Here is a 27787-nt window from a genome sequence, read left to right on the forward strand (position 1 = left end):
CGCTCTCACACTCACCGACAGCAACTGACATGTATCCAGAGTCACTTTCCCCTCTCCTAATATCTCCTTATCTGTCTCGGTGACAATGTTTCTTTGATAATGCTCCTGTCAAGCTCATTGGGATGATTTATTCATTTAAATGTGCTTTATAAGTTCAAAGTTGTTTTTTTTGCTGTTGCTTCTTTTAATTTGCGTCAGGAGAGAGGTCTGAGCATGCGTGATAAACACTTGCCTGCTCCTCCCCCTCTGCCCACACAGTGTTTAAACCGACAGGAAGGGCCCCTGCGAGCTCCCCTCCCCCAGCTCTGCCAGTGGGGGCCGTTTCCTCTGTGCTCGGCTGAAGATCGCTGAACACATCAGGGAGCGGAGATATCACGGGCCCGAGCAAGGGAGCAAACAGCAGCCTCCTCACAGCAGCTCATCGCACTGGGACTGTGTCAGGGTAAGTTCAGCGGCAGTCGGGGCTGTTTGTACGAGACAGATTGAAGCAGGAAATATTTCTGGAACATGGAGTGAGTGGGGGAAGGGAGAGGCCATTCTCGGGTTGTGTGTGTACAGTGTAAGGTAACATAGAAAGTAAATCACCTCGCTGCAGTCATCAGTGAACATCCCCATTTCTGACCTCATGTTGGAGGGAAGGTCGTTGATGAAGCAGCTGAAGATGGTTGGGCCTAGGACACTGCCCTGAGGAACTACTGCAGCGATGTCTTGGGGCTGAGATGATTGACCTTCAATCACCACAGCCATCTTCCTTTGTGCTAGGTATGACTCCAGCCAGTGGAGTGTTTTCCCCCCGATTCCCATTGACTTCAGTTTTACTAGGGCTCCTTGATGCCACAGTTGGTCAAATGCAGCCTTGATGCCGAGGGCAGTCACTCTCACTCTCACCTCCCCTCACCTCTGGTATTCAGCTCCTTTGTTCATGTTTGGACCAAGGCTGTAATGAGGTTGGGAGCCGAATGGTCTTGGCGGAACCCAAACTGGGCATCATTGAGCAGGTTGTTGGTGAGTAAGTGCCGCTGGATAGCACTGTCGATGAGACCGTCCATCACTTTGCTGATGATTGAGGGTAGACTGATGGGGCGGTAATTGGCCGGGTTGGCTTTGTCCTGCATTTTGTGGACAGGACATACCTGGGCAGTTTTCCACATTGTCGGGTAGATGCCAGTGTTGAAGCTGCACTGGAACAGCTTGGCTAGAGGCGCGGCTAGTCCGGGGTGTTGTCAGGTGTTTGCTGTATCCAGTATGCTCAGCCCTTTCTTGAAATCAGGTGGAGTGAATGGAATTGGCTGGTGGAACAGGCTGGAGGGGCTGAATGGCCACCTCCTGACAATATGTTGCGATGTAGTCCTCCCACCACTGGGAGCAACAGTGATGCATTCGTGCGACATCGCTCTCCCGCGCAGGCGCAGTGCCGCTCCCGTATTCTCCCTCCCGCGCAGGCGCAGTGCCGCTCCCCTGCCCTCCGGCGCAGGCGCAGTGCCACACCCTTATTCTCTCCCGCGCAGGTGCAGTGCCGCTCCCCTGCTCTCCGGCGCAGGTGCAGTGCCGCTCCCCTGCTGTGTGCTGGGCCGGGCGGCGCCGGCCGCTCAGAAATAGGCTGGTTGCCCGGGTTACAGGGCCCGCTCTGTGACTGAGGGAACTCGGCCCGACAGCGGCTGCTCAGCCCCGAGTTTAGATCACAGCGAGGGAGGGTCACCGCTGCGGGCAGTAACTCCGCACAGAAAATGCCGCATTTCTGCCCAAAGCAGTGAGAATGGGGGAGTCTCAGGAGGCCGGAAATTTACTGTGAGCAAAATCTCCAAACTAAACACACAGCCCCGCAACTGGGGATCTGAGGAAAATCCCCAAACTAAACACACAGCCCCGCAACTGGGGATCTGAGGAAAATCCCCAAACTAAATACACAGCCCCGCAACTGGGGATCTGAGGAAAATCTCCAAACTAAACACACAGCCCCGCAACTGGGGATCTGAGGAAAATCCCCAAACTAAATACACAGCCCCGCAACTGGGGATCTGAGGAAAATCTCCAAACTAAACACACAGCCCCACAACTGGGGATCTGAGGAAAATCTCCAAACTAAACACACAGCCCCGCAACTGGGGATCTGAGGAAAATCTCCAAACTAAACACACAGCCCCGCAACTGGGGATCTGAGGAAAATCTCCAAACTAAACACACAGCCCCGCAACTGGGGATCTGAGGAAAATCCCCAAACTAAACACACAGCCCCACAACTGGGGATCTGAGGAAAATCCCCAAACTAAATACACAGCCCCGCAACTGGGGATCTGAGGAAAATCCCCAAACTAAATACACAGCCCCGCAACTGGGGATCTGAGGAAAATCCCCAAACTAAATACACAGCCCCGCAACTGGGGATCTGAGGAAAATCCCCAAACTAAACACACAGCCCCGCAACTGGGGATCTGAGGAAAATCTCCAAATTAAACACACAGCCCCACAACTGGGGATCTGAGGAAAATCTCCAAACTAAACACACAGCCCCACAACTGGGGATCTGAGGAAAATCTCCAAACTAAAAACACAGCCCCGCAACTGGGGATCTGAGGAAAATCCCCAAACTAAAAACACAGCCCCGCAACTGGGGATCTGAGGAAAGGGACAAAATCAAACCAATACTCGGCCTTCACACTGGATTATTAGTAAGCAGATTAAAAGTCTACATTACATTATTTCACGCTTTCAGTATTGTTCTTATTTTCTGCTCTGCCACAATTAGATCTCCCGGTGAATGATGGTGTGATTGACGAAGGTGCTCAGCTCGAAGTAAACAGGGATTGTAGACTGAGGAATGACAGCAGGTGAACCAGCACAGGATTCTGAGCACCAACCAGAGAGAGCCCTTCTGATTCAAAGAGCTTCCAGAGATTGACTGGGGAGCAAGGTAAGAGAAAGTCCCATTAACTCAGATACACACTGGTCCTGGAGATGGACTGGGGAGAAAGGTCAGAGAAAGTCCCATTAACTCAGATACACACTGGTCCTGGAGATAGACTGGGGAGAAAGGTCAGAGTGTCCCATTGACTCAGACACACACTGGTCCTGGAGATGGACTGGGGAGAAAGGTCAGAGAGAGTCCCATTGACTCAGATACACACTGGTCCTGGAGATGGACTGGGGAGAAAGGTCAGAGAGAGCCCATTGACTCAGATACACACTGGTCCTGGAGATGGACTGGGGAGAAAGGTCAGAGAGAGCCCATTGACTCAGATACACACTGGTCCTGGGGATGGACTGGGGAGAAAGGTAAGAGGAAGTCCCATTGACTCAGATACACACTGGTCCTGGGGATGGACTGGGGAGAAAGGTCAGAGAGAGTCCCATTGACTCAGATACACACTGGTCCTGGAGATGGACTGGGGAGAAAGGTCAGAGAGAGTCCCATTGACTCAGATACACACTGGTCCTGCAGATGGACTGGGGAGAAAGGTCAGAGAGATCCCATTGACTCAGATACACACTGGTCCTGGGGATGGACTGGGGAGAAAGGTCAGAGAGAGTCCCATTGACTCAGATACACACTGGTCCTGGAGATGGACTGGGGAGAAAGGTCATAGAGAGTCCCATTGACTCAGATACACACTGGTCATAGAGATGGACCGGGGAGAAAGGTCAGAGAGAGTCCCGTTGACTCAGATACACACTGGTCCTGGAGATGGACTGGGGAGAAAGGTCAGAGAGTCCCATTGACTCAGATACACTATACAGGAAACTTTGGTTTATGCGGAGGTTAACTGTCCAGAATGCTCGAGCCACCGGCAAAAATAAGGAGCCATTTCATTAGGTTTATTTTCTTTTCGTTGCTTTTTTTTCCCACCAGTCAGGCTCTGCAAGGTCTCGCTGAAGCAGTTGCTAAGCTACAGAGACACTTGCAAGGTACGGCCAACTGTTTAGAAGCTGCAGGGTTTGTTGCCAGATATGGAGCTCAAAATCTCCGTATGTTTCAACATTTGCGCGGGTCTGTCCGGCAGTTTTGATGGGATGGCAACAACTCGGTCCCGTCGGTGCTGGATAGCACAAAGTTTCCTGTACTAGTGACAGACAGCTACAGGGTAAAATTCAGACTAAAATACCAGAAACTCACAGGTTCAGTATTAAAACCACACTCACATACAAGGAACGGATAGATACAGGACAAAACCTCACTCACCGACCAGCAAGTGTCAGGTGTAGGATAAAACCCCACTCACATACCAGAAAGTGACAGGTACAGGACAAAACCCCACTCACCGACCAGAAACTGACGGGGACAGATTAAACCCCAGAACCAATTACTAGTGACAGACAGCTACAGGGTAAAATTCAGACTAAAATGCCAGAAACTCACAGGTTCAGTATTAAAACCACACTCGCATACAAGGAACGGATAGATACAGGACAAAACCCCACTCACATACCAGAAACTGTGGTGTGGAGATGCCGGAGTTGGACTGGGGTGGACAAATGTAAGAAGTCACACAACACCAGGTTATAGTCCAACAGCTTTATTTGAAATCACAAGCTTTCGGAGCGCTGCTCCTTCGTCAGGTGAAGTGGAGAGATGCATAAAAAGCTTGTGATTTCAAATATATATAAGCTGTGTCTTTATGCATTTCTCCACTTCACCTGACGAAGGAGCAGTGCTCCGAAAGCTTGTGATTTCAAATAAAGCTGTTGGACTATAACCTGGTGCTGTGTGACTTCTTACGTTATACCAGAAACTGACAGGTACAGGACAAAACCCCACTCACATACCAGAAACATAGAAACATAGAAGATAGGAGCAGGAGTAGGCCTTTCGGCCCCTCGAGCCTGCTCCGCCATTCAATGAGATCATGGCTGATCATTCAAATTCAGTACCCTGTCCCTGCCTTCTCCCCATATCCCTTGATCCCTTCAGCCTCAAGAAATGTATCCAACTCTTTCTTGAATATATTTAATGAACTGGCCTCCACCGCCCTCTGTGGCAGAGAATTCCACAGGTTCACCACTCTCTGGGTGAAGAAATTCCTCCTCATTTCAGTCCTCAATGTCCTACCCCTTATCCTTAGACTATGACCCCTGGTTCTGGACTCCCCGTCCATCGGGAACATCCTTCCAGCATCTAGTCTGTCCAGGACTGACAGAATTTTATAGGTTTCAATGAGATCCCCTCTCAATCTTCTAAACTCCAGTGAGTATAAGCCCAATCAACACAATCTCTCCTCATACGTCATTCCTGTCATCCCAGGTATCAGCCTGGTGAATATTCGCTGCACTCCTTCCATGGCAAGAACGTCCTTCCTCAGATAAGGACTGAAAGAGACAGGATAAAACCCCACTCACATACCAGAAACTGATAGGTAAAGATGTAAGAAATCACACAACACCAGGTTATAGTCCAACAGCTTTATTTGAAATCACAAGCTTTCTGAGCACTGCTGCTTCATCAGGTGAAGTGGAGAGATGCATTAAAACACAGCTTATATAGTCAGAGAATAATGTCAGATGTTTACAGGTAATCTTTCTAACTGCCATTTATCACACCTTGGCAGAGAGGTAATCACAGCAATCAAAGGTGTAAATGGTGTCCAAACAGGTCAGTCAGGAAAACATTACATCAAAGAACAATGAGGTGGGGTCACAAAGGGTCAAATGTTGCAGATGCTGGGGTCTGTATGAAAAACAAAAAACATTTTTTTTGGCTGGAAATCACAGCAGGTCCAGCCGCATCTGTGTGGAGATAACAAGCCAACGACGACTCGAGTCTGGATGTCCTTATGTCAGGTGGGGTTACATGTAGCGTGACATGAACCCAAGATCCCGATTGAGGCCGTCCTCATGGGTGCGGAACTTGGCTATCAGTTTCTGCTCGATGATTTTGCATTGTCGTGTGTCTCGAAGGCTGCCTTGAAGAATGCTTACCCGAAGATCGGAGGCTGAATGTCCTTGACTGCTGAAGCGTTCCCCGACTGGGAGGGAACACTCCTGCCTGGCGATTGTTGCACGGTGTCCGTTCATCTGTTGTCGCAGGGTCTGCATGGTCTCGCCGATGTACCATGCTCCGGGGCATCCTTTCCTGCAACGTATGAGGTAGACAACGTTGGCCGAGTCACATGAGTATGTACCATGTACCTGGTGGGTGGTGTCCTCACATGTGATGATGGTATCTGTGTTGATCATCTGGCATGTCTTGCAGAGGTCTTCGCAGCCTTCAACATGTCATCGATGACGACGAACACCTCGCTAAGGCCATCCCCACGCCTCCACTACTCACCTTCAAACAGCCGCCTAACCTCAAACAGACCATCGTTCGCAGCAAATTACCCAGCTTTCAGGAGAACAGCGACCACGACACCACACAACCCTGCCATGGCAACCTCTGCAAGACATGCCAGATCATCAACAGAGATACCATCATCACACGTGAGGACACCACCCACCAGGTACATACTCATGTGAATCAGCCAATGTTGTCTACCTCATACATTGCAGGAAAGGATGCCCCGGAGCATGGTACATCAGCGAGACCATGCAGACACTGCGCCAACGGATGAACGGACACCGTGCAACAATCGCCAGGCAGGAGTGTTCCCTCCCAGTCGGGGAACACTTCAGCAGTCAAGGACATTCAGCCTCCCATCTTCAGGTAAGCATTCTCCAAGGTGGCCTTCGAGACACACAAGGCAAAATCGTCGAGCAGAAACTGATAGCCAAGTTCCGCACCCATGAGGACGGCCTCAATCGGGATCTTGGGTTCATGTCACTCTACATGTAACCCCACCTGACGTAGGGTCATCCAGACTCGAGTCGTCGTTGGCTTGTTCTCTCCACACAGATGCGGCCGGACCTGCTATGATTTCCAGCCAAAAAAATGTTTTTTGTCTGTTTGTTTGCTTTTCATACAGACCCCAGCATCTGCCACATTTGACCCCTTGTGAGCCCACCTCATTGTTCTTTGATGTAATGTTTTCCTGACTGACCTGTTTGGACACCATTTACACCTTTGATTGTTGTGATTATCTCTCTGCCGAGGTGTGATAAATGGCAGTTAGAAAGATTACCTGTAAACATCTGACATTATTCTCTGACTATATAAGCTGTGTTTTTATGCATCTCTTCACTTCACCTGATGAAGGAGCAGCGCTCCAAAAGCTTGTGATTTAAAATAAAGCTGTTGGACTATAACCTGGTGTTGTGTGATTTCTTACATTTGTCCACCCCAGTCCAACACCGGCATCTCCACACCATGATAGGTACAGGGCAAAGCTACACTCACATACCAGAAACTGACAGGTACAGGGCAAAGCTACACTCACATACCAGAAACTGACAGGTACAGGTGTAAGGGGGGGCATCTTTTAACTGGTTTATGTAATTTACCTGGCCAGCAGCCCTTGCTGCTGCACTCTAAACCAATTTACAAACAGCGGTTTCGAATCGCTACCCCTCCTTCAGTTCTGAGTGGAGGAACTTATAATTAATGATATTAAAACGGACAAGTGGTTTGGATGAGAGAAAAATCAAGGTTTATTACCTAAATAAACTACAATCTAAAGAATAAACTATGCCACACGAACACAGTAATTACAGTAAAACTATATAACAGGGGGGTTGCAGACGGCAAAAACGAGGGATAAAATGACTACAATGTTATTTAAACAATCTTAGCAATTCCCTTAAATCACCACCCCAAACTCCTGCTAGGTTGCCTTGCCGAGGAGTCAGAACACCCTGCTCACCCGTGGTCCAGCGAAGTAAAAAGAGAGAGATCGCTTCTCAGCAGCTATCTTTTATACCTGCTGAGATCCTGCCGTTCTGCCCTGCAAGGGCTGTGTGCAAAATTCCCTGCCCAAAGGGTCCAATACACAAGAGAAAGCTGTGATTGGCTAACTCAGAGTGGTTGGACTGGGTTAATGTGTCTTCCGGAGCTCCCTGGGCTGAAACAAAAGGGAAATACAACTGCTCTATTGTCCAGAATGCTAGGTGATTTAGACCCATTCAATTCTTAAATGGATCCCATTCAAGATACAAAAGTCTCTTCTGCAGTTTAGATGTATCCACTCGATATACAAACAAATGCTAATAGCATTCAATTGCTTTGTAAACAAAGCATTGTCCTGTGGTAACGTTTTGTCTCCATTGAACCTTACTTCCAGACACAGAAAGCTGCATTCCAAGCCCCTTTGTCTTCGGCCATGTGGTATGAGAGCCATTTTTATCCCTGGAAATTTAAAAGCACAACGCCCAGGGATACTTTAATCAAAAAAATTAATCTTCAGAACTGTAAATTATTGTGAATTCTTACACAGGACAAAACCCCACTCACGTACCAGAAACTGACAGGTACAGGACAAAACCCCACTCACATAACAGAAACTGACAGGTACAGGACAAAACCCCACTCACATACCAGAAACTGACGGGTACAGGGCAAAACCCCTCTCACATACCAGAAACTGACAGGTACAGGACATAACCCCACTCACATACCAGAAACTGACAGGTACAGGACAAAACCTCACTCACATACCAGAAACTGCCAGGTACAGGACAGATAGCAAAATACTGCGGATGTTGGAAATCCGAAATAACAACAGACAATGCTGGAAAAACTCAGCAGGTCAGGCAACATCCGTGGACAGAAATTTGAGTTGACGTTTCAGGTCGAACCCTTCTTCAAAACTGGAAAGAAAAGATAGATCGGAGGCAGGGCTGCGATCGGACAAAAGAATAAAAGAAACAAAAGAAGTAAAAAAGAGACAATAAAAGGTGTTAGAAGCTAGACGAGATGGTAATAGGCTGAGATTGGGTGTAAAGTGTACTGGCAGGGCAAGGGATAGCTGCCAGGTGTGAGAGCAAAACAAAAGGAAAGGGGGGATGGGGGGGGGGAAAGGAGTGGAAAAATTACAAGAAAAAATGAAATAGAGGCCGAGGTTATGATCTGAAATTGTTGAACTCGATATTGAGTCCGGAAGGCTGCAGAGTGCCTAATCGGAAGATGAGGTGCTGTTCCTCGAGCTTACGTTGAGCTTCTGTGGAACAATGCAAGAGGCCAAGGACGGTGAGGTCCGAGTGGGAATGGAGCATTGAATTAAAATGACAGGCGACCGGAAGCTCGGGGTCACCCTTACAGACTGAACGGAAGTGTTCCGCAAAGCGGTCACCCAATCTACGTTTGGTCTCCCCAATGTAGAGGAGACTGCATCGTGAGCAGTGAATACATAGAAACATAGAAACATAGAGATAGGAACAGGAGTAGGCCATTCGGCCCTTCGAGCCTGCTCCGCCATTCAATGAGATCATGGCTGATCTTCGTCTGAGATCATAGCTGATCTTACCAGTTCAGTACCCCGTCCCCGCCTTTTCTCCGTAACCCTTAATCCCCTTATACTAGATTGCGAGAAGGACAAGTAAATCGCTGTTTCACCTGGAAGGGGTGTTTGGGGCCCTGGACAGTGGGAAGGGGGGGTATAGGGGCAGGTGTTAAATCTCCTCCGCTTGCACGGGAAGGTGCCAGGCGAAGGGGAAGGGCTGTTTGGGGTGATAGAGGAGTGGACTAGGGTGTCTCGGAGGGAGCGGTCCCTGCGGAATGCTGAAAGGGGAGGGGAGGGGAAGATACGTTTGGTGGTGTGATCACTTTGGAGGTAGCGGAAATGCCGGAGGATGATCCGTTGAATGTGGAGGCTGGTGGGGTGAAAGGTGAGGACAAGGGGAACCCTATCATGGTTCCGGCAGGGGGGGGCAGGGGTGAGGGCAGAAGTGCGGGAGATAGAACTGACACAGTCGAGGGCAGTGTCAATCACGGTAGAGGGGAATCCTCGGTTGCAGAAAAAGGAAGACATGTCTGAAGCACTGGTGTGGAAGGTGGCATCGTCGGAGCAGATACAGCAGAGACGGAGAAACTGGGAGAATGGAATAGAGTCCTTACAGGAAGCGGGGTGGGAGGAAGTGTACTCCAGGTGGCTGTGGGAGTCAGTGGGCTTGCAGTGAATATTGGTCGATAACCTATCCCCAGAGCTGGAGACGGAGAAGTCGAGGAAGGGAAGGGAAGAGTCCTACTCGGGTCCCCTCCCTCACCTCTTTTTCTGATACATTGATGACTGTATCGGTGCTGGTTCCTGCTCTCGTCCCGAACTTGACAATTTCATTCACTTTCCCACCAATTTCCATCCTTCCCTCACCTTCACATGGTCCATCTCTCACTCTTCCCTTCCCTTCCTCGACTTCTCCGTCTCCAGCTCTGTGGATAGGTTATCGACCAATATTCACTACAAGCCCACTGACTCCCACAGCTACCTGGAGTACACTTCCTCCCACCCCGCTTCCTGTAAGGACTCTATTCCATTCTCCCAGTTGCTCCGACGATGCCACCTTCCACACCAGTGCTTTAGACATGTCTTCCTTTTTCCGCAACCGAGGATTCCCCTCTACCGTGATTGACACTGCCCTCGACCGTGTCAGTTCTATCTCCCGCACTTCTGCCCTCACCCCTGCCCCTCCCTCCCGGAACCACGATAGGGTTCCCCTTGTTCTCACCTTTCACCCCACCAGCCTCCACGTTCAATGGATCATCCTCCGGCATTTCCGCTACCTCCAAAGTGATCCCACCACCAAATGTATCTTCCCCTCCCCTTTCAGCATTCCGCAGGGACTGCTCCCTCTGAGACACCCTAATCCACTCCTCTATCACCCCAAACAGCCCTTCCTCTTCGCCTGGCACCTTCCCATGCAAGCGGAGGAGATGTAACACCTGCCCCTATACATCCCCCCTTCCCACTGTCCAGGGCCCCAAACACCCCTTCCAGGTGAAACAGCGATTTACTTGTACTTCTCGCAATCTAGTATACTGTATTCGCTGCTCACAATGCGGTCTCCTCTACATTGGGGAGACCAAACGCAGATTGGGTGACCACTTTGCGGAACACCTCCGTTCAGTCCGTAAGGGTGACCCCGAGCTTCCGGTCGCCTGTCATTTTAATTCAACACTCCATTCCCACTCGGACCTCACCATCCTTGGCCTCTTGTATTGTTCCACGGAAGCTCAACGTAAACTCGAGGAACAGCACCTCATCTTCCGATTAGGCACTCTGCAGCCTTCCAGACTCAATATCAAGTTCAACAATTTCAGATCATAACCTCGGCCCCTATTTCATTTTTTCTTGTAATTTTTCCACTCCTTTTCCCCCCCCACCCCCCCCCTTTCCTTTTGTTTCGCTCTCACACCTGGCAGCTATCCCTTGCCCTGCCAGTACACTTTACACCCAATCTCAGCCTATTACCATCTCGTCTAGCTTCTAACACCTTTTATTGTCTCTTTTTTACTTCTTTTGTTTCTTTTATTCTTTTGTCCGATCGCAGCCCTGCCTCTGATCTATCTTTTCTTTCCAGTTTTGAAGGGTTCGACCTGAAACGTCAACTCAAATTTCTGTCCACGGATGTTGCCTGACCTGCTGAGTTTTTCCAGCATTTTCTGCTGTTATTTAGGTACAGGACAGAACCCCACTCACATACTAGAAACTGATGGGTACAGGACAAAACATCACTCACATAACAGAAACGGACAGGTACAGGACAAAACCCCACATTCATACCAGAAGCTGACAGGTACAGGGCAAAACCGCACTCACATACCAGAAACTGACAGGTACAGGACAAAACACCACTCACATACCGGAAACTGTCAGGTACAGGACAAAACACCACTCACATACCAGAAAGAGAGAGATACAGGACAAAACCGAACTCACATATCTGTCACGGTTGGGAGTCCCGGGGCCGTGTAGATACGGGGCCGTGCTGTCCGGGCGAGGCTGGTTCTGGACCCAAGTGCAGACAGACGAGGCGAGAAGCAGGTATACAGTCTTAAATAACAGTACACTACTAGATTCACACATTACTAGATTCACACAAGGAAAACAGTAACAAACATAAGAGCTCAAAACAAGCTACCAAACGGCTAATCAAGATAGGAACTCAGGACAAGCTTCCATGAGGCAACCCACTTGCCCAGACTGAGCTTGAGACAAGCTATCACAGGGCAACCGGCTTGCCGAGATAAGACTCAAGACAAGCTACCACAGGGGTAGTCGGCTTATCAATACAGAGCTCAAGACAAGCTACCACAGGGCAACATGCTTGTCCAAACTGAGCACCTTATCAAGAGTAAGCAACTTGTCAGCACCTAGTCAAGACCGAGATCAAAAGGAAGATACACAGACTTAAATACAAGCAACAAACATGACAACCAGCTTGTCAAGTCAAGCTGCCACAGAGCAAAAGGCAAGTCGAGACTGAGCACCTAGTCAAGACAGAGAACCTTGTCAGGACTGAGCACAGAGGGAAGAAACCACAGAACTTAAATACCAACAAAACCAGGTGAAACCAATGAACAGATAAAAGGCAGTTAACTAATAAACACAAGAGACTAGAAACAATTAACAAAGGGAAACCAAGTGAAGGTGCCATTTGGAGGTTACTGAAGGAACTGGCCGGCACCCTCACAATATCAGAAACTGACAGGTACAGGACAAAACCCCACTCACATAACAGAAACTAACAGGTACAGGACAAAACTCCACTCACATACCAGAAACTGACAGGTACAGGACAAAAACCCACTCACATAACAGAAACTGACCGATGCAGGATAAATCGCATTTCACATCTCAGAAACTGACAGGTACAGGACAAAACCCCACTCACACACCAGAAACTGACAGGTACAGGACAAAACCCCACTCACATACAAGAAACTGACAGGTACAGGACAAAGCCCAACTCACATTTCAGAAACTGAGAGGTACAGGACAAAACCCCACTCACATACCAGAAACTGACAGGTACAGGACAAAACCCCACTCACATACCAGAAACTGACAGGTACAGGACAAAACCCCACTCGCATACCAGAAACTGACAGGTACAGGACAAAACCCCACTCACGTACCAGAAACTGACAGGTACAGGACAAAACCGCACTCACACACCAGAAACGGACAGGTACAGGACAAAACCCCACTCACATACCAGAAACTGACAGGTACAGGACAAAACCCCACTCACATACCAGAAACTGACAGGTACAGGACAAAGACCCACTCACATATCAGAAACTGACGGGTACAGGACAAAACATCACTCAAATAACAGAAACTGACAGGTAGAGGACAAAACCCCACTCACATACCAGGTACTGACAGGTACAGGACAAAACTCCACTCACATACCAGAAACTGACAGGTACAGGACAAAAACCCACTCACATAACAGAAACTGACCGATGCAGGATAAATCCCATTTCACATCTCAGAAACTGACAGGTACAGGACAAAACCCCACTCACACACCAGGAACTGACAGGTACAGGACAAAACCCCACTCACATACCAGAAACTGACAGGTACAGGACAAAACCCCACTCACATACGAGAAACTGTCAGGTGCAGGACAAGGCCCAACTCACATACCAGAAAGTGAGAGATACAGGCCAAAACATCACTCACATTCCAGAAACTGACAGGTACAGGACAAAACCCCACTCACATACCAGAAACTGACAGGTGCAGGACAAAACCCCACTCGCATACCAGAAACTGACAGGTACAGGACAAAACCTCACTCACGTACCAGAAACTGACAGGTACAGGACAAAACCCCTCTCGCATACCAGAAACTGACAGGTACAGGACAAAACCCCACTCACGTACCAGAAACTGACAGGTACAGGACAAAACCGCACTCACACACCAGAAACGGACAGGTACAGGACAAAACCCCACTCACATACCAGAAACTGACAGGTACAGGACAAAACCCCACTCACATACCAGAAACTGACAGGTACAGGACAAAGACCCACTCACATATCAGAAACTGACGGGTACAGGACAAAACATCACTCAAATAACAGAAACTGACAGGTAGAGGACAAAACCCCACTCACATACCAGGTACTGACAGGTACAGGACAAAACTCCACTCACATACCAGAAACTGACAGGTACAGGACAAAAACCCACTCACATAACAGAAACTGACCGATGCAGGATAAATCCCATTTCACATCTCAGAAACTGACAGGTACAGGACAAAACCCCACTCACACACCAGGAACTGACAGGTACAGGACAAAACCCCACTCACATACCAGAAACTGACAGGTACAGGACAAAACCCCACTCACATACGAGAAACTGTCAGGTGCAGGACAAGGCCCAACTCACATACCAGAAAGTGAGAGATACAGGCCAAAACATCACTCACATTTCAGAAACTGACAGGTACAGGACAAAACCCCACTCACATACCAGAAACTGACAGGTGCAGGACAAAACCCCACTGACATACCAGAAACTGACAGGTACAGGACAAACCCCCACTCACATATCAGAAACTGACATGTAAAGGACAAAACCCCACTCACATACCAGAAACTGACAGAAACAGGACAAAACCCCACTCACATACCAGAAACTGTCAGGTACAGGACAAAACCCCACTCACATACCAGAAACAGACAGGTACAGGGCAAAACGCCAGTCACATAACAGAAAGTGACAGGTACAGGACAAAACCCCACTCACATACCAAAAACTGACAGGTACAGGACAAAACCCCACTCACATACCAGAAACAGACAGGTACAGGACAAAACGCCACTCACATACCAGAAAGTGTCAGGTACAGGACAAACCCCACTCACATACTGGAATGTGACAGGTACAGGACAAAACATCACCCATATAACAGAAACTGACAGGTACAGGACAAAACCCCACTCACCGACCAGAAACTGACAGGTATAGGGCAAAACCCCATTCACATAACAGAAACTGACAGGTACAGGTCAAAACCCCACTCACATACCAGAAACTGACAGGTACAGGAAAAAACACCACTAACATACCAGAAACTGAGAGTTACAGTAGAAAACCCGACTCACATACCAGAAACTGACAGGTACAGGACAAAACCCCACTCACATACCAGAAACTGAGAGGTACAGAACAAACCCCACTCACATACCAGAAACTGACAGGTACAAGACAAAACACCACTCACATACCTGAAACTGACAGGTACAGGATAAAACCCCACTCACATACCAGAAACTGATAGGTACAAGACAAAACACCACTCACATACCAGAAACTGACAGGTACAGGACAAAACCCCACTCACCGACCAGAAACTGACAGGTACAGGGCAAAACCCCACTCACATAACAGAAACTGACAGGTACAGGACAAAGCCCAACTTACATACCAGAAACTGACAGGTACAGGTCAAAACCCCACTCACATACCAGAAACTGAGAGGTACAGAACAAACCCCACTCACATACCAGAAACTGACAGGTACAAGACAAAACACCACTCACATACCAGAAACTGACAGGTACAGGTCAAAACCCCACTCACATACCAGAAACTGACAGGTACAGGAAAAAACTCCACTCACATACCAGAAACTGAGAGTTACAGTAGAAAACCCCACTCACATACCAGAAACTGACAGGTACAGGACAAAACCCCACTCACATACCAGAAACTGAGAGGTACAGAACAAACCCCACTCACATACCAGAAACTGACAGGTACAAGACAAAACACCACTCACATACCAGAAACTGACAGGTACAGGATAAAACCCCACTCACATGCCAGAAACTTATAGGTACAAGACAAAACACCACTCACATACCAGAAACTGACAGGTACAGGACAAAGACCCACTCACATATCAGAAACTGATGGGTACAGGACAAAACCCCACTCACATACCAGAAACTGACAGGTACAGGACAAAACCCCACTCACATACCAGAAACTGTCAGGTGCAGGACAAAACGCCACTCACATACCAGAAAGTGAGAGATACAGCCCAAAACATCACTCACATTCCAGAAACTGACAGGTACAGGACAAAACCCCACTCACATACCAGAAACTGACAGGTGCAGGACAAAACCCCAGTGACATACCAGAAACTGACAGGTACAGGACAAATCCCCACTCACATACCAGAAACTGACATGTAAAGGACAAAACCCCACTCACATACCAGAAACTGACAGAAACAGGACAAAACCCCACTCACATACCAGAAACTGTCAGGTACAGGACAAAACCCCACTCACATACCAGAAACTGACAGGTACAGGACAACACCCCACTCACATAACAGAAAGTGACAGGTACAGGACAAAACCCCACTCACATACCAGAAAGTGTCAGGTACAGGACAAACCCCACTCACATACCGGAATGTGACAGGTACAGGACAAAACATCACTCATATAACAGAAACTGACAGGTACAGGACAAAACCCCACTCACCGACCAGAAACTGACAGGTCCAGGGCAAAACCCCATTCACATAACAGAAACTGACAGGTACAGGTCAAAACCCCACTCACATACCAGAAACTGACAGGTACAGGAAAAAACACCACTAACATACCAGAAACTGAGAGTTACAGTAGAAAACCCGACTCACATACCAGAAACTGACAGGTACAGGACAAAACCCCACTCACATACCAGAAACTGAGAGGTACAGAACAAACCCCACTCACATACCAGAAACTGACAGGTACAAGACAGAACACCACTCACATACCTGAAACTGACAGGTACAGAATAAAACCCCACTCACATACCAGAAACTGATAGGTACAAGACAAAACTCCGCTCACATGCCAGAAACTGACAGGTACAGGACAAAACTCCACTCACATGCCAGAAACTTACCGATGCAGAATAAATCCACTTTCACATCTCAGAAACTGACAGGTACAGGACAAAACCTCACTCCCATACCAGAAACTGACAGGTACAGGACATAACCCCACTGACATACCAGAAACTGACAGGTACAGGAAAAATCCCCACTCACATACCAGAAACTGACATGTAAAGGACAAAACCCCACTCACATACCAGAAACTGACAGGTACAGGACAAAAACCCACTCACATACCAGAAACTGACAGGTACAGGACAAAACCCCGCTCACATAACAGAAACTGACCGATGCAGGATAAATCCCATTTCACATCTCAGAAACTGACAGGTACAGGACAAAACCCCACTCACACACCAGAAACTGACAGGTCCAGGACAAAACCCCACTGACATACCAGAAACTGGCAGGTACAGGACAAAACCCCACTCACATTTCAGAAACTGATGGGTACAGGACAAAACCCCACTCACATACCAGAAACTGACAGGTACAGGACAAAACCCCACTCACATACCAGAAACTGACAGGTACAGGACAAAGCCCAACTTACATTTCAGAAACTGAGAGGTACAGGACAAAACCCCACTCGCATACCAGAAACTGACAGGTACAGGACAAAACCCCACTCACATACCAGAAACTGACAGGTACAGGACAAAACCCCACTCGCATACCAGAAACTGACAGGTACAGGGCAAAACCCCACTCGCATACCAGAAACTGACAGGTACAGGACAAAACCCCACTCGCATACCAGAAACTGACAGGTACAGGACAAAACCGCACTTACACACCAGAAACTGACAGGTACAGGACAAAACCCCACTCACATACCAGAAACTGACAGGTACAGGACAAAAACACACTCACATACCAGAAACTGACAGGTACAGGACAAAACCCCACTCAAATAACAGAAACTGACAGGTACAGGACAAAACCCCACTCACATAACAGAAACTGACAGGTACAGAACAAAGACCCACTCACATATCAGAAACTGACGGGTACAGGACAAAACATCACTCAAATAACAGAAACTGACAGGTACAGGAGAAATCCCCACTCACGTACCAGAAACTGACAGGTACAGGACAAAACCGCACTCACATATCAGAAACTGACAGGTACAGGACAAAACCCCACTCACATATCAGAAACTGACAGGTACAGGACAAAACCCCACTCACATATCAGAAACTGACGGGTACAGGACAAAACCCCACTCACATACCAGAAACTGACAGGTACAGGACAAAACCCCACTCACATATCAGAAACTGACAGGTACAGAACAAAGACCCACTCACATATCAGAAACTGACGGGTACCGGACAAAGACCCACTCACATATCAGAAACTGACGGGTACAGGACAAAACATCACTCACATATCAGAAACTGACAGGTACAGGACAAAACCCCACTCACATACCAGAAACTGACAGGTACAGGACAAAACATCACTCACATACCAGAAACTGTCAGGTACAGGACAAAACCCCACTCACATACCAGAAACTGACAGGTACAGGACAAAACGCCACTCACATGCCAGAAACTGACAGGTACAGGACAAAACCCCACTCACATACCAGAAACAGACAGGTACAGTACAAAACGCCACTCACATATCAGAAAGTGTCAGGTATAGGACAAAACATCACTCATATAACAGAAACTGACAGGTACAGAACAAAACCCCACTCACCAACCAGAAACTGACAGGTACAGTACAAAACCCCACTCACATAACAGAAACTGACAGGTACAGGACAAAACCCCACTCACATAACAGAAACTGACAGGTACAGGACAAAACCCCACTCACATACCAGAAACTGACAGGTACAGGAAAAAACTCCACTCACATACCAGAAACTGAGAGTTACAGTAGTAAACCCCACTCACATACCAGAAACTGACAGGTACAGGGCAAAACCCCACTCACATAACAGAAACTGAGAGGTACAGAACAAACCCCACTCACATACCAGAAACTGACAGGTACAAGACAAAACACCACTCACATACCTGAAACTGACAGGTACAGGACAAAACACCACTCACATACCAGAAACTGACAGGTACAGGATAAAACCCCACTCACATACCAGAAACTGATAGGTACAAGACAAAACACCACTCACATACCAGAAACTGACAGGTACAGGATAAAACCCCACTCACATACCAGAAACTGATAGGTACAAGACAAAACTCCACTCACATACCAGAAACTGACAGGTACAGGATAAAACCCCACTCACATGCCAAAAACTTATCGATGCAGAATAAATCCACTTTCACATCTCAGAAACTGACAGGTACAGGACAAATCCCCACTGACATACCAGAAACTGACAGGTACAGGACAAAACCCCACTGACATACCAGAAACTGACAGGTACAGGACAAATCCCCACTCACATACCAGAAACTGACATGTAAAGGAAAAACCCCACTCACATACCAGAAACTGACAGGTACAGGACAAAACCCCACTCACATACCAGAAACTGACAGGTGCAGGACAAAACCCCACTGACATACCAGAAACTGACAGGTACAGGACAAATCCCCACTCACATACCAGAAACTGACATGTAAAGGACAAAACCCCACTCACATACCAGAAACTGACAGGTACAGGACAAAACCCCACTCACATACCAGAAACTGACAGGTACAGGACAAAACACCACTCACATACCAGAAAGTGACAGGTACAGGACAAAACATCACTCACATACCAGAACGTGGCAGGTACAAGACAAAACCCCACTCACATACCAGAAACTGACAGGTACAGGACAAAACCCCACTCACATACCAGAAAGTGACAGGTACAGGACAAAACCCCACTCACATACCAGAAACTGACAGGTACAGGACAAAACCCCACTCACATACCAGAAAGTGACAGGTACAGGACAAAACCCCACTCACATACCAGAAAGTGTCAGGTACAGGACAAAACCCCACTCACATACCAGAAAGTGACAGGTACAGGACAAAACGCCACTCACATACCAGAAAGTGACAGGTACAGGACAAAACCCCACTCACATACCAGAAAGGGTCAGGTACAGGACAAAACGCCACTCACATACCAGAAAGTGACAGGTACAGGACAAAACCCCACTCGCATACCAGAAAGTGTCAGGTACAGGACAAAATGCCGCTCACATACCAGAAAGTGTCAGGTACAGGACAAAACACCACTCACATACCAGAAACTGACAGGTACAGGACAAAACCCCACTCACATACCAGAAAGTGTCAGGTACAGGACAAAACACCACTCACATACCAGAAACTGACAGGTACAGGACAAAACCCCACTCACATACCAGAAAGTGACAGGTACAGGACAAAACCCCACTCACATACCAGAAAGTGTCAGGTACAGGACAAAACGCCACTCACATTCAAGAAAGTGACAGGTACAGGACAAAACCCCACTCGCATACCAGAAACTGACAGGTACAGGACAAAACCGCACTCACACACCAGAAACTGACAGGTACAGGACAAAACCCCACTCACATACCAGAAACTGACAGGTACAGGACAAAAACCCACTCACATACCAGAAACTGACAGGTACAGGACAAAACCCCACTCACATAACAGAAACTGACGGGTACAGGACAAAGACCCACTCACATATCAGAAACTGACGGGTACAGGACAAAGACCCACTCACATATCAGAAACTGACGGGTACAGGACAAAACATCACTCACATATCAGAAACTGACAGGTACAGGACAAAACCCCACTCACATACCAGAAACTGACAGGTACAGGTCAAAACCCCACTCACATATCAGAAACTGACAGGTACAGGACAAAACCCCACTCACATACCAGAAAGTGTCAGGTATAGGACAAAACATCACTCATATAACAGAAACTGACAGGTACAGGACAAAACCCCACTCACATACCAGAAACAGACAGGTACAGTACAAAACGCCACTCACATACCAGAAAGTGTCAGGTATAGGACAAAACATCACTCATATAACAGAAACTGACAGGTACAGGACAAACCCCACTCACATAACAGAAACTGACAGGTACAGGACAAAACCCCACTCACATACCAGAAAGTGTCAGGTATAGGACAAAACATCACTCATATAACAGAAACTGACAGGTACAGGACAAACCCCACTCACATACCAGAAACAGACAGGTACAGTACAAAACGCCACTCACATACCAGAAAGTGTCAGGTATAGGACAAAACATCACTCATATAACAGAAACTGACAGGTACAGGACAAAACCCCACTCACCAACCAGAAACTGACAGGTACAGGGCAAAACCCCACTCACATAACAGAAACTGACAGGTACAGGTCAAAACCCCACTCACATAACAGAAACTGACAGGGACAGGAAAAAACTCCACTCACATACCAGAAACTGAGAGTTACAGTAGAAAACCCCACTCACATACAAGAAAGTGACAGGTACAGGGCAAAACCCCACTCACATAACAGAAACTGACAGGTACAGGAAAAAACTCCACTCACATACCAGAAACTGAGAGTTACAGTAGAAAACCCCACTCACATACAAGAAACTGACAGGTACAGGACAAAACCCCACTCACACAACAGAAACTGACAGGTACAGGGCAAAACCCCACTCACATACCAGAAAGTGTCAGGTACAGGACAAAACGCCACTCACATACCAGAAAGTGACAGGTACAGGACAAAACACCACTCACATACGAGAAACTGACAGGTACAGGACAAAACCACACTCACATACCAGAAAGTGACAGGTACAGGACAAAACCCCACTCACATACCAGAAAGTGTCAGGTACAGGACAAAACCCCACTCACATACCAGAAAGTGACAGGTACAGGACAAAACGCCACTCACATACCAGAAAGTGACAGGTACAGGACAAAACCCCACTCACATACCAGAAAGTGACAGGTACAGGACAAAACGCCACTCACATACCAGAAAGTGACAGGTACAAGACAAAACACCACTCACATACGAGAAACTGACAGGTACGGGACAAAACCACACTCACATACCAGAAACTGATAGGTACAGAACAAAACCCCACTCACATACCAGAATGTGACAGGTACAGTATAAAACCCCACTCACATACCAGAAACTGACAGGTACAGGACAAAACCACACTCACATACCAGAAACTGATAGGTACAGAACAAAACCCCACTCACATACCAGAATGTGACAGGTACAGTATAAAACCCCACTCACATACCAGAAAGTGACAGGTACAGGACAAAACCCCACTCACATACCAGAAACTGACAGGTACAGGACAAAACATAGAAACATAGAAGATAGGAGCAGGAGTAGACCACTCAGCCCCTCGAGCCTGCTCCGCCATTCAACATGATCATTTCTGATCATGCAATTTCAGTACCCGGTCCCTGCTTCCTCCCCTTACCCCTGGATCCCTTTAGCCTTAAGAAATATATCCAAATCCTTCTTGAATATATTTAATGAATTGTCTTCTACTGTCTTCTGTGGTAGAGAATTCCATAGGTTCACCACTCTCTGGGTGAAGAAATTCCTCCTAATTTCTGTCCTAAATAGCCTACCCTTTATCCTTAGACTGTGACCCCTGGTTCTGGACTCCCCGACCATCGGGAACATCCTTCCTGCATCTTGTCTGTCCAGTCCTGTCAGAATTTTATAAGCTTCAATGAGATCACCTCTCATTCTTCTAAACTCCAGCGAGTACAAGCAAAATCGTCCCAATCTCTCTTCATACGTCATTTCTCCCATCTCAGGTATCAGCCTGGTGAACCTTCCCTGAACTCCTTCCATGGCAAGAGCATCCTTCCTCAGATAACGCGACCAAAACTGCACACAATACTCAAGATGTGGTCTCACCAAGGCCCTGTACAACTGCAGGAAGACATCCTTGTTCCTGTACTCAACCCCTCTCACTACAAAGGCCAACATACCATTTGCCTTCTCAACCGCCTGCTCCACCTGCATGCTTACCTTCAGTGACTGGTGCACAAGGACACCCAGGTCTTGTTGCACTTCTCCTTCTCCCAATCTATTGCCATTCAGATAATAATCTGCCTTCCTGTTTTTGCAACCACAGTGGATAACCTCACATTTATGAACAATTTATTGCATCTGCCATGCTTTTGCCCAATCACCCAACCTGTCCAAATCATCCTGTAGTTTCTCAGCATGCTCCTCACAGCACACACGCCCACCCAGCTTTGTGTCGTCTGCAAATTTGGAGATATTACATCTAGTTCCCTTGTCTAGATCATTAATATATATTGTGAATAGCTGGGGTCCAAGGACCGATCCATGCGACACCCCACTAGTCACTGCCTGCCACTCGGAAAAAGACCCGTTTATTCCAACTCTTTGCTTTCTGTTTGCCATCCAGTTCTCTATCCAATTCAATACCTTGCTCCCAATCCCATGTGCCTTAACTTTACACGCTAATCTCTTATGCGGGACCTTATCAAAAGCCTTCTGAAAGTCCAAATACACCACATCCACTGGTTCTCCCTTATCTATTTTACCAGTTACATCCTCAAAAAATTCCAGTGGATTACTCAAGCACGATTTACCTTTTGTAAATCCATGTTGACTTTGTCCGATCCTGTCACTGTTTTCCAAGTGCTCTGCTATTACATCTTTTATAATGGACTCTAGCATTTTCCCCACTACCGATGTCAGGCTTACCAGTCTGTAATTCCCCGTTTTCTCTCTACCACCTTTTTTGAATAGTGGGGTAACATTAGCTACCCTCGAATCCATGGGTACTGTTCCAGATTTCATTGAATGTTGGAAGATGATCAACAATGCATCTACCAGTTCTAGGGCCACTTCCTTAAGTACCCTAGGATGTAGATTATCAGGCCCTGGGGATCTATCGGCCTTCAATCCCATCAATTTCCCTAACACTATTTCCCTGCAAATACTGATTTCACTCAGTTCCTCCCTTTCATCAAACCCTATGTTCCCCGACATCTCTGGGAGGTTATTTGTGTCCTCCTTTGTGAAGACAGAACCAACATATGTATTTAATTGGTCCGCCATTTCTTTGTTCCCCATTATAAATTCCCCTGATTCTGACTGCAAGGGACCTATGCTTGACTTCACCAATCTTTTTCTCTTCACATGTCTATAAAAGCTTTTTAATCAGCTTTCATGTTCCCTGCAAGCTTACTCTCATATTCTATTTTCTCTTTCTTAATTAAGCCCTTTGTCCTCCTTTGTTGAATCCTAAACTGCTCCCAATCCTCAGGTTTACTGCTTTTTCTGGCCAATTTATATGTCCTCTCCTTGGATCTTCTGCTATCCCTAATTTCCCTTGTTAGCCACGGTTGAGTCACCTTTTTTGTTTTATTTTTATGCCACACTGGGATGAACAATTTCTGTAGTTCATCCAAGCGGTCTTTGACTGTTTGCCATTGCCTATCCACCGTCAACCCTTTGATTGACATTCCCCTATCAATCCTACCCAACAATGAGGAGGAATTGCTTCACCCAGAGAGTGGTGAACCTGTGGAATTCTCTACCACAGAAGGCAGCAGAGGCCAATACATTAAATATATTCAACAAGGAGTTGGATATATTTCTTAAAGATAAAGGGATCAAGGGGTATTGGGAGAAAGCAGGGACCGGGTACTGAATTTGGATGATCAGTCATGATCACATTGAATGGCGGAGCAAGCTCGAGGGGCTGAATGGCCTACCCCTGCTCCTATCTTCTACGTTTCTATGTTTGTATGTTTGTATGTTTCAGTTTGAGCTGGAGTCGAGATGGAGGAGAAGCTGATGGGTTTAACCCCCAGTACTTCTGAGCCCAGGAGGACCCAACAATTTCCAATGTGAGACTGTCAAGGGAGGTGGATTCTAGGGGAGATTAGGTTGTTACACAGACACTGTCCGTACAATGTAAAAGAGTATTGTTTTAGGAACAAGTATTTCTGTACAGGCTTTTAATCCAGTTTACATCTACAGATTTGTTTTAATTCATTTTTGGGATGTGGGCGTAGCTCGCAAGAGCAGCAAATACAGGAAACTTTCTGGTATCTGGTACTGACGTGACCGAGCTGGTGCCAGTCGATCAACACTGCCGGAGAAACGAGCGCTATAGTTAAAAGATACGGAGCTTGTGAGCTCCGTCTGAAGCAACAAACCCTGTTGCTTAGCAACAGCTTCAGCTAGATGCTTGCAGAGCCACAAACGGAGAAAAAAGCAGCTAAAAGTAAAATAGTTAACTAAACCAACTCCTGAATTTTGCCGGTGGATAGAGCAATCCGGATATTTAACCTCCATTTAAACAAAAGTTTCCTGTATTGCCAATCCCCAGTTTCCCGTTGAGAAGGGGGTGGTGAGTCACCTTCTTGAACTACTGCAGTCCGTGTGGTGAAGGTATTCCCACAATGTTGTTCGGTAAGGAGTTCCAGGATTATGACCCAGCAACGACGAATATATCTGAGTCAGGATGGTGTGTGACTTGGAGGTGAACTTGGATGTGATGGTGCTCCCATACAACAGCTGCCCTTGTCCTTCTAGGTGGTGGAGGTTGTGGGTTTTGGAGGTTCTATCAAAGTTCTGGTCGAGTTGCAGATGTATAAAGTTCCTTTCCTTCACCCCCTCCCCCTCCCACCTCTCTCTCGCCTCCCATAGAGGCCAGAGTCTTGTGCAGGCCCAGGCCAGGTGGCGGATTCCCTTCCCTGAAGGACATCAGTGAATCAGTTGGGTTTTTATGACAATCCGGCAGCTTTCATGGTCACTTTTTTCTAGTGCCGGCCCCACAATTGACCAGATTCATTGAGCTCAATTTCACAACCTGCCTTTGTTTTCTTGTGGGTTGTCTCTCACGCTCCCTGTTTTATATTAATTTTACAGGGCACTGGAAGGGGAGGATTTGCAGACAGGAAACTCAAAGCAAACATCACGTCAAGATCTGACAGAGTCACTCGACTCATCGGATCTGAATATCATCGGCCTCTGAACATGGAAGCAAAAAGCACCGTTGACAGCGGGGAGAAACCGTACATGTGTTCTGTGTGTGGACAAGGCTTCAGCCAACCCTCTGGCCTATCGAGACACAAGCGCATTCACACCGGGGAGAGGCCATTCACCTGCTCTGAGTGTGGGAAGGGATTCACTCGGTCATCTGACCTGCTGAAACACCAGCGAGTTCACTCTGAGGAGAGGCCGTTCACCTGCTCTGAGTGTGGGAAGGGATTCACTCGGTCATCTGACCTGCTGAAACACCAGCGAGTTCACACTGGGGAGAAGCCGTTCACCTGCTCAGAGTGTGGGAAGGGATTCACTCGGTCATCTGACCTGCTGAAACACCAGCGAGTTCACACTGGGGAGAGGCCGTTCGCCTGCTCTGAGTGTGGGAAGGGATTCACTCAGTCATCCAACCTGCTGACACACCATCGAGTTCACACTGGGGAGAGGCCGTTCATCTGCTCTGTGTGTGGGAAGGGGTGCACTAATTCATCTGACCTGCTGAAACACCAGCGTGTTCACACCGGGGAGAGGCCGTTCACCTGCTCTGAGTGTGGGAAGGGATTCACTCAGTTATCCAAACTGCTGATACACCAGCGAGTTCACACTGGGGAGAGACCATTCACCTGCTCTGAGTGTGGGAAGGGATTCACTCAGTCATCCAGCCTGCTGATACACCAGCGTGTTCACACCGGGGAGAGGCCGTTCACCTGCTCTGAGTGTGGGAAGGGATTCACTCAGTCATTTGACCTGCTGAAACACCAGCGTGTTCACACCGGGGAGAGGCCGTTCACCTGCTCTGAGTGTGGGAAGGGATTCACTCGGTCATCCCACCTCACTGATCATCAACTTGTTCACACTGATGAGAGACCTATTAAATGTTCTGACTGTGAGAAGAGTTTTAAAAGTTAAAGGAAGCTGATACAACACGAATGCACTCACACTGGGGAGAGGCCGTTCACCTGCTCCGTGTGTGGGAAGGGATTCACTCACTCATCCCACCTGCTGACACACCAGCGAGTTCACAAGTGACTGCAGGGGGTGGATTCTGTTGTTGTTGCTGCTGTTAATCACATCCAGGACTGAACCATGTTCATTCTGACAGTTGGGGATTGTTTCTGCTGATGTTAATAACTCCGGGAACTGGGCTGGAGTTTTATATTCTGAATATATGTCAAATAAATCAACTTTGTTTTAAACACATTGTTGTAGATTTTTGTCTTTCCCACCTGAGTGTTTAGCATCACCTGGCTGGAGCTCAGAAAGGACAATTGGGGGGAGGATCGTATGGTGGGAACAGAACTCCAGCCTGGACACAGTCCTTCAGGGCCACACTGAGAGTGGCAAACGGCACTTTGGTCTTTCTTGTCTCTCTTCAGTGACAGCAAAGTTGCCGTGCGGGTAAATCTTGAGGCGTGTGAGAAATGTGTCCCAGCCGCTCTCTGCCATGGTTCAGAGCACCTAGGCATGGAACAGAAGGCTCCTTTCGGAATGTACCCCAGTGTTTTTTTTTCAATGGCCTTATTAACGTATGTCGCTACTTTTGGTGATTTGTGTATCTGTATCCCTGGATCCCTCTGCTCCTCTAGCCCATTTAGACTCTTAGGGGGAAATTCAGTGGTGCCCCCTTTGGGTCGCTAACGTCACCGGGGCTAATTTTAGCACTCCAAAAAAGTTATCACCCCTGCGCATTAAATTCAGTGGTAGCGCCCCAGGCAGGAGGCAGGGTGCTACTGAAAGAGCTCCCCTCCCTCTTGAGGCGCTACCAGTGATTTTCATGGTGCTTCGTGTAACAGCGCAACGCCCGTCGGGACATAGCACCATGTCATAGCAGACCTACCCCCTGATTAAAGGGGAGGGGCCGAGCACTGCGCACACCGGGGCCCTGCTGGACCACCGGGGAGTGGGGTGTCGGATCAAGAGGAGCGCCGGGCTGTGCAATCACTGCCGACACACCGAAGAAGAAAGGGGAAGGGGGCAGGTGCTGGCAGTAGGCCAAAATAAAAAGTTGCTGCCCGACACCTGCCCTTT

General features: G+C 47.7%; 1 protein-coding gene across 1 annotated transcript; it reads left to right on the forward strand.

Moving 5' to 3' along the window:
• The first annotated feature begins 249 nt into the window (after window positions 1-249).
• LOC147090065 (uncharacterized) lies at window positions 250-26949 on the forward strand. Its single transcript, XM_085977126.1, has 3 exons — window positions 250-442; window positions 2747-2911; window positions 25643-26949. The coding sequence occupies exon 3, from the start codon at window positions 25751-25753 to the stop codon at window positions 26666-26668; it is 918 nt and encodes a 305-aa protein (XP_085833252.1). The 5' UTR covers window positions 250-442; window positions 2747-2911; window positions 25643-25750; the 3' UTR covers window positions 26669-26949.
• The last annotated feature ends 838 nt before the right edge of the window (window positions 26950-27787 follow it).

Source organism: Somniosus microcephalus, unplaced genomic scaffold (genome assembly GCF_052327205.1).
Source record: "Somniosus microcephalus isolate GS21.2 unplaced genomic scaffold, FLI_Smic_1.0 unresolved_chr4, whole genome shotgun sequence".
Taxonomy (NCBI): domain Eukaryota; kingdom Metazoa; phylum Chordata; class Chondrichthyes; order Squaliformes; family Somniosidae; genus Somniosus; species Somniosus microcephalus.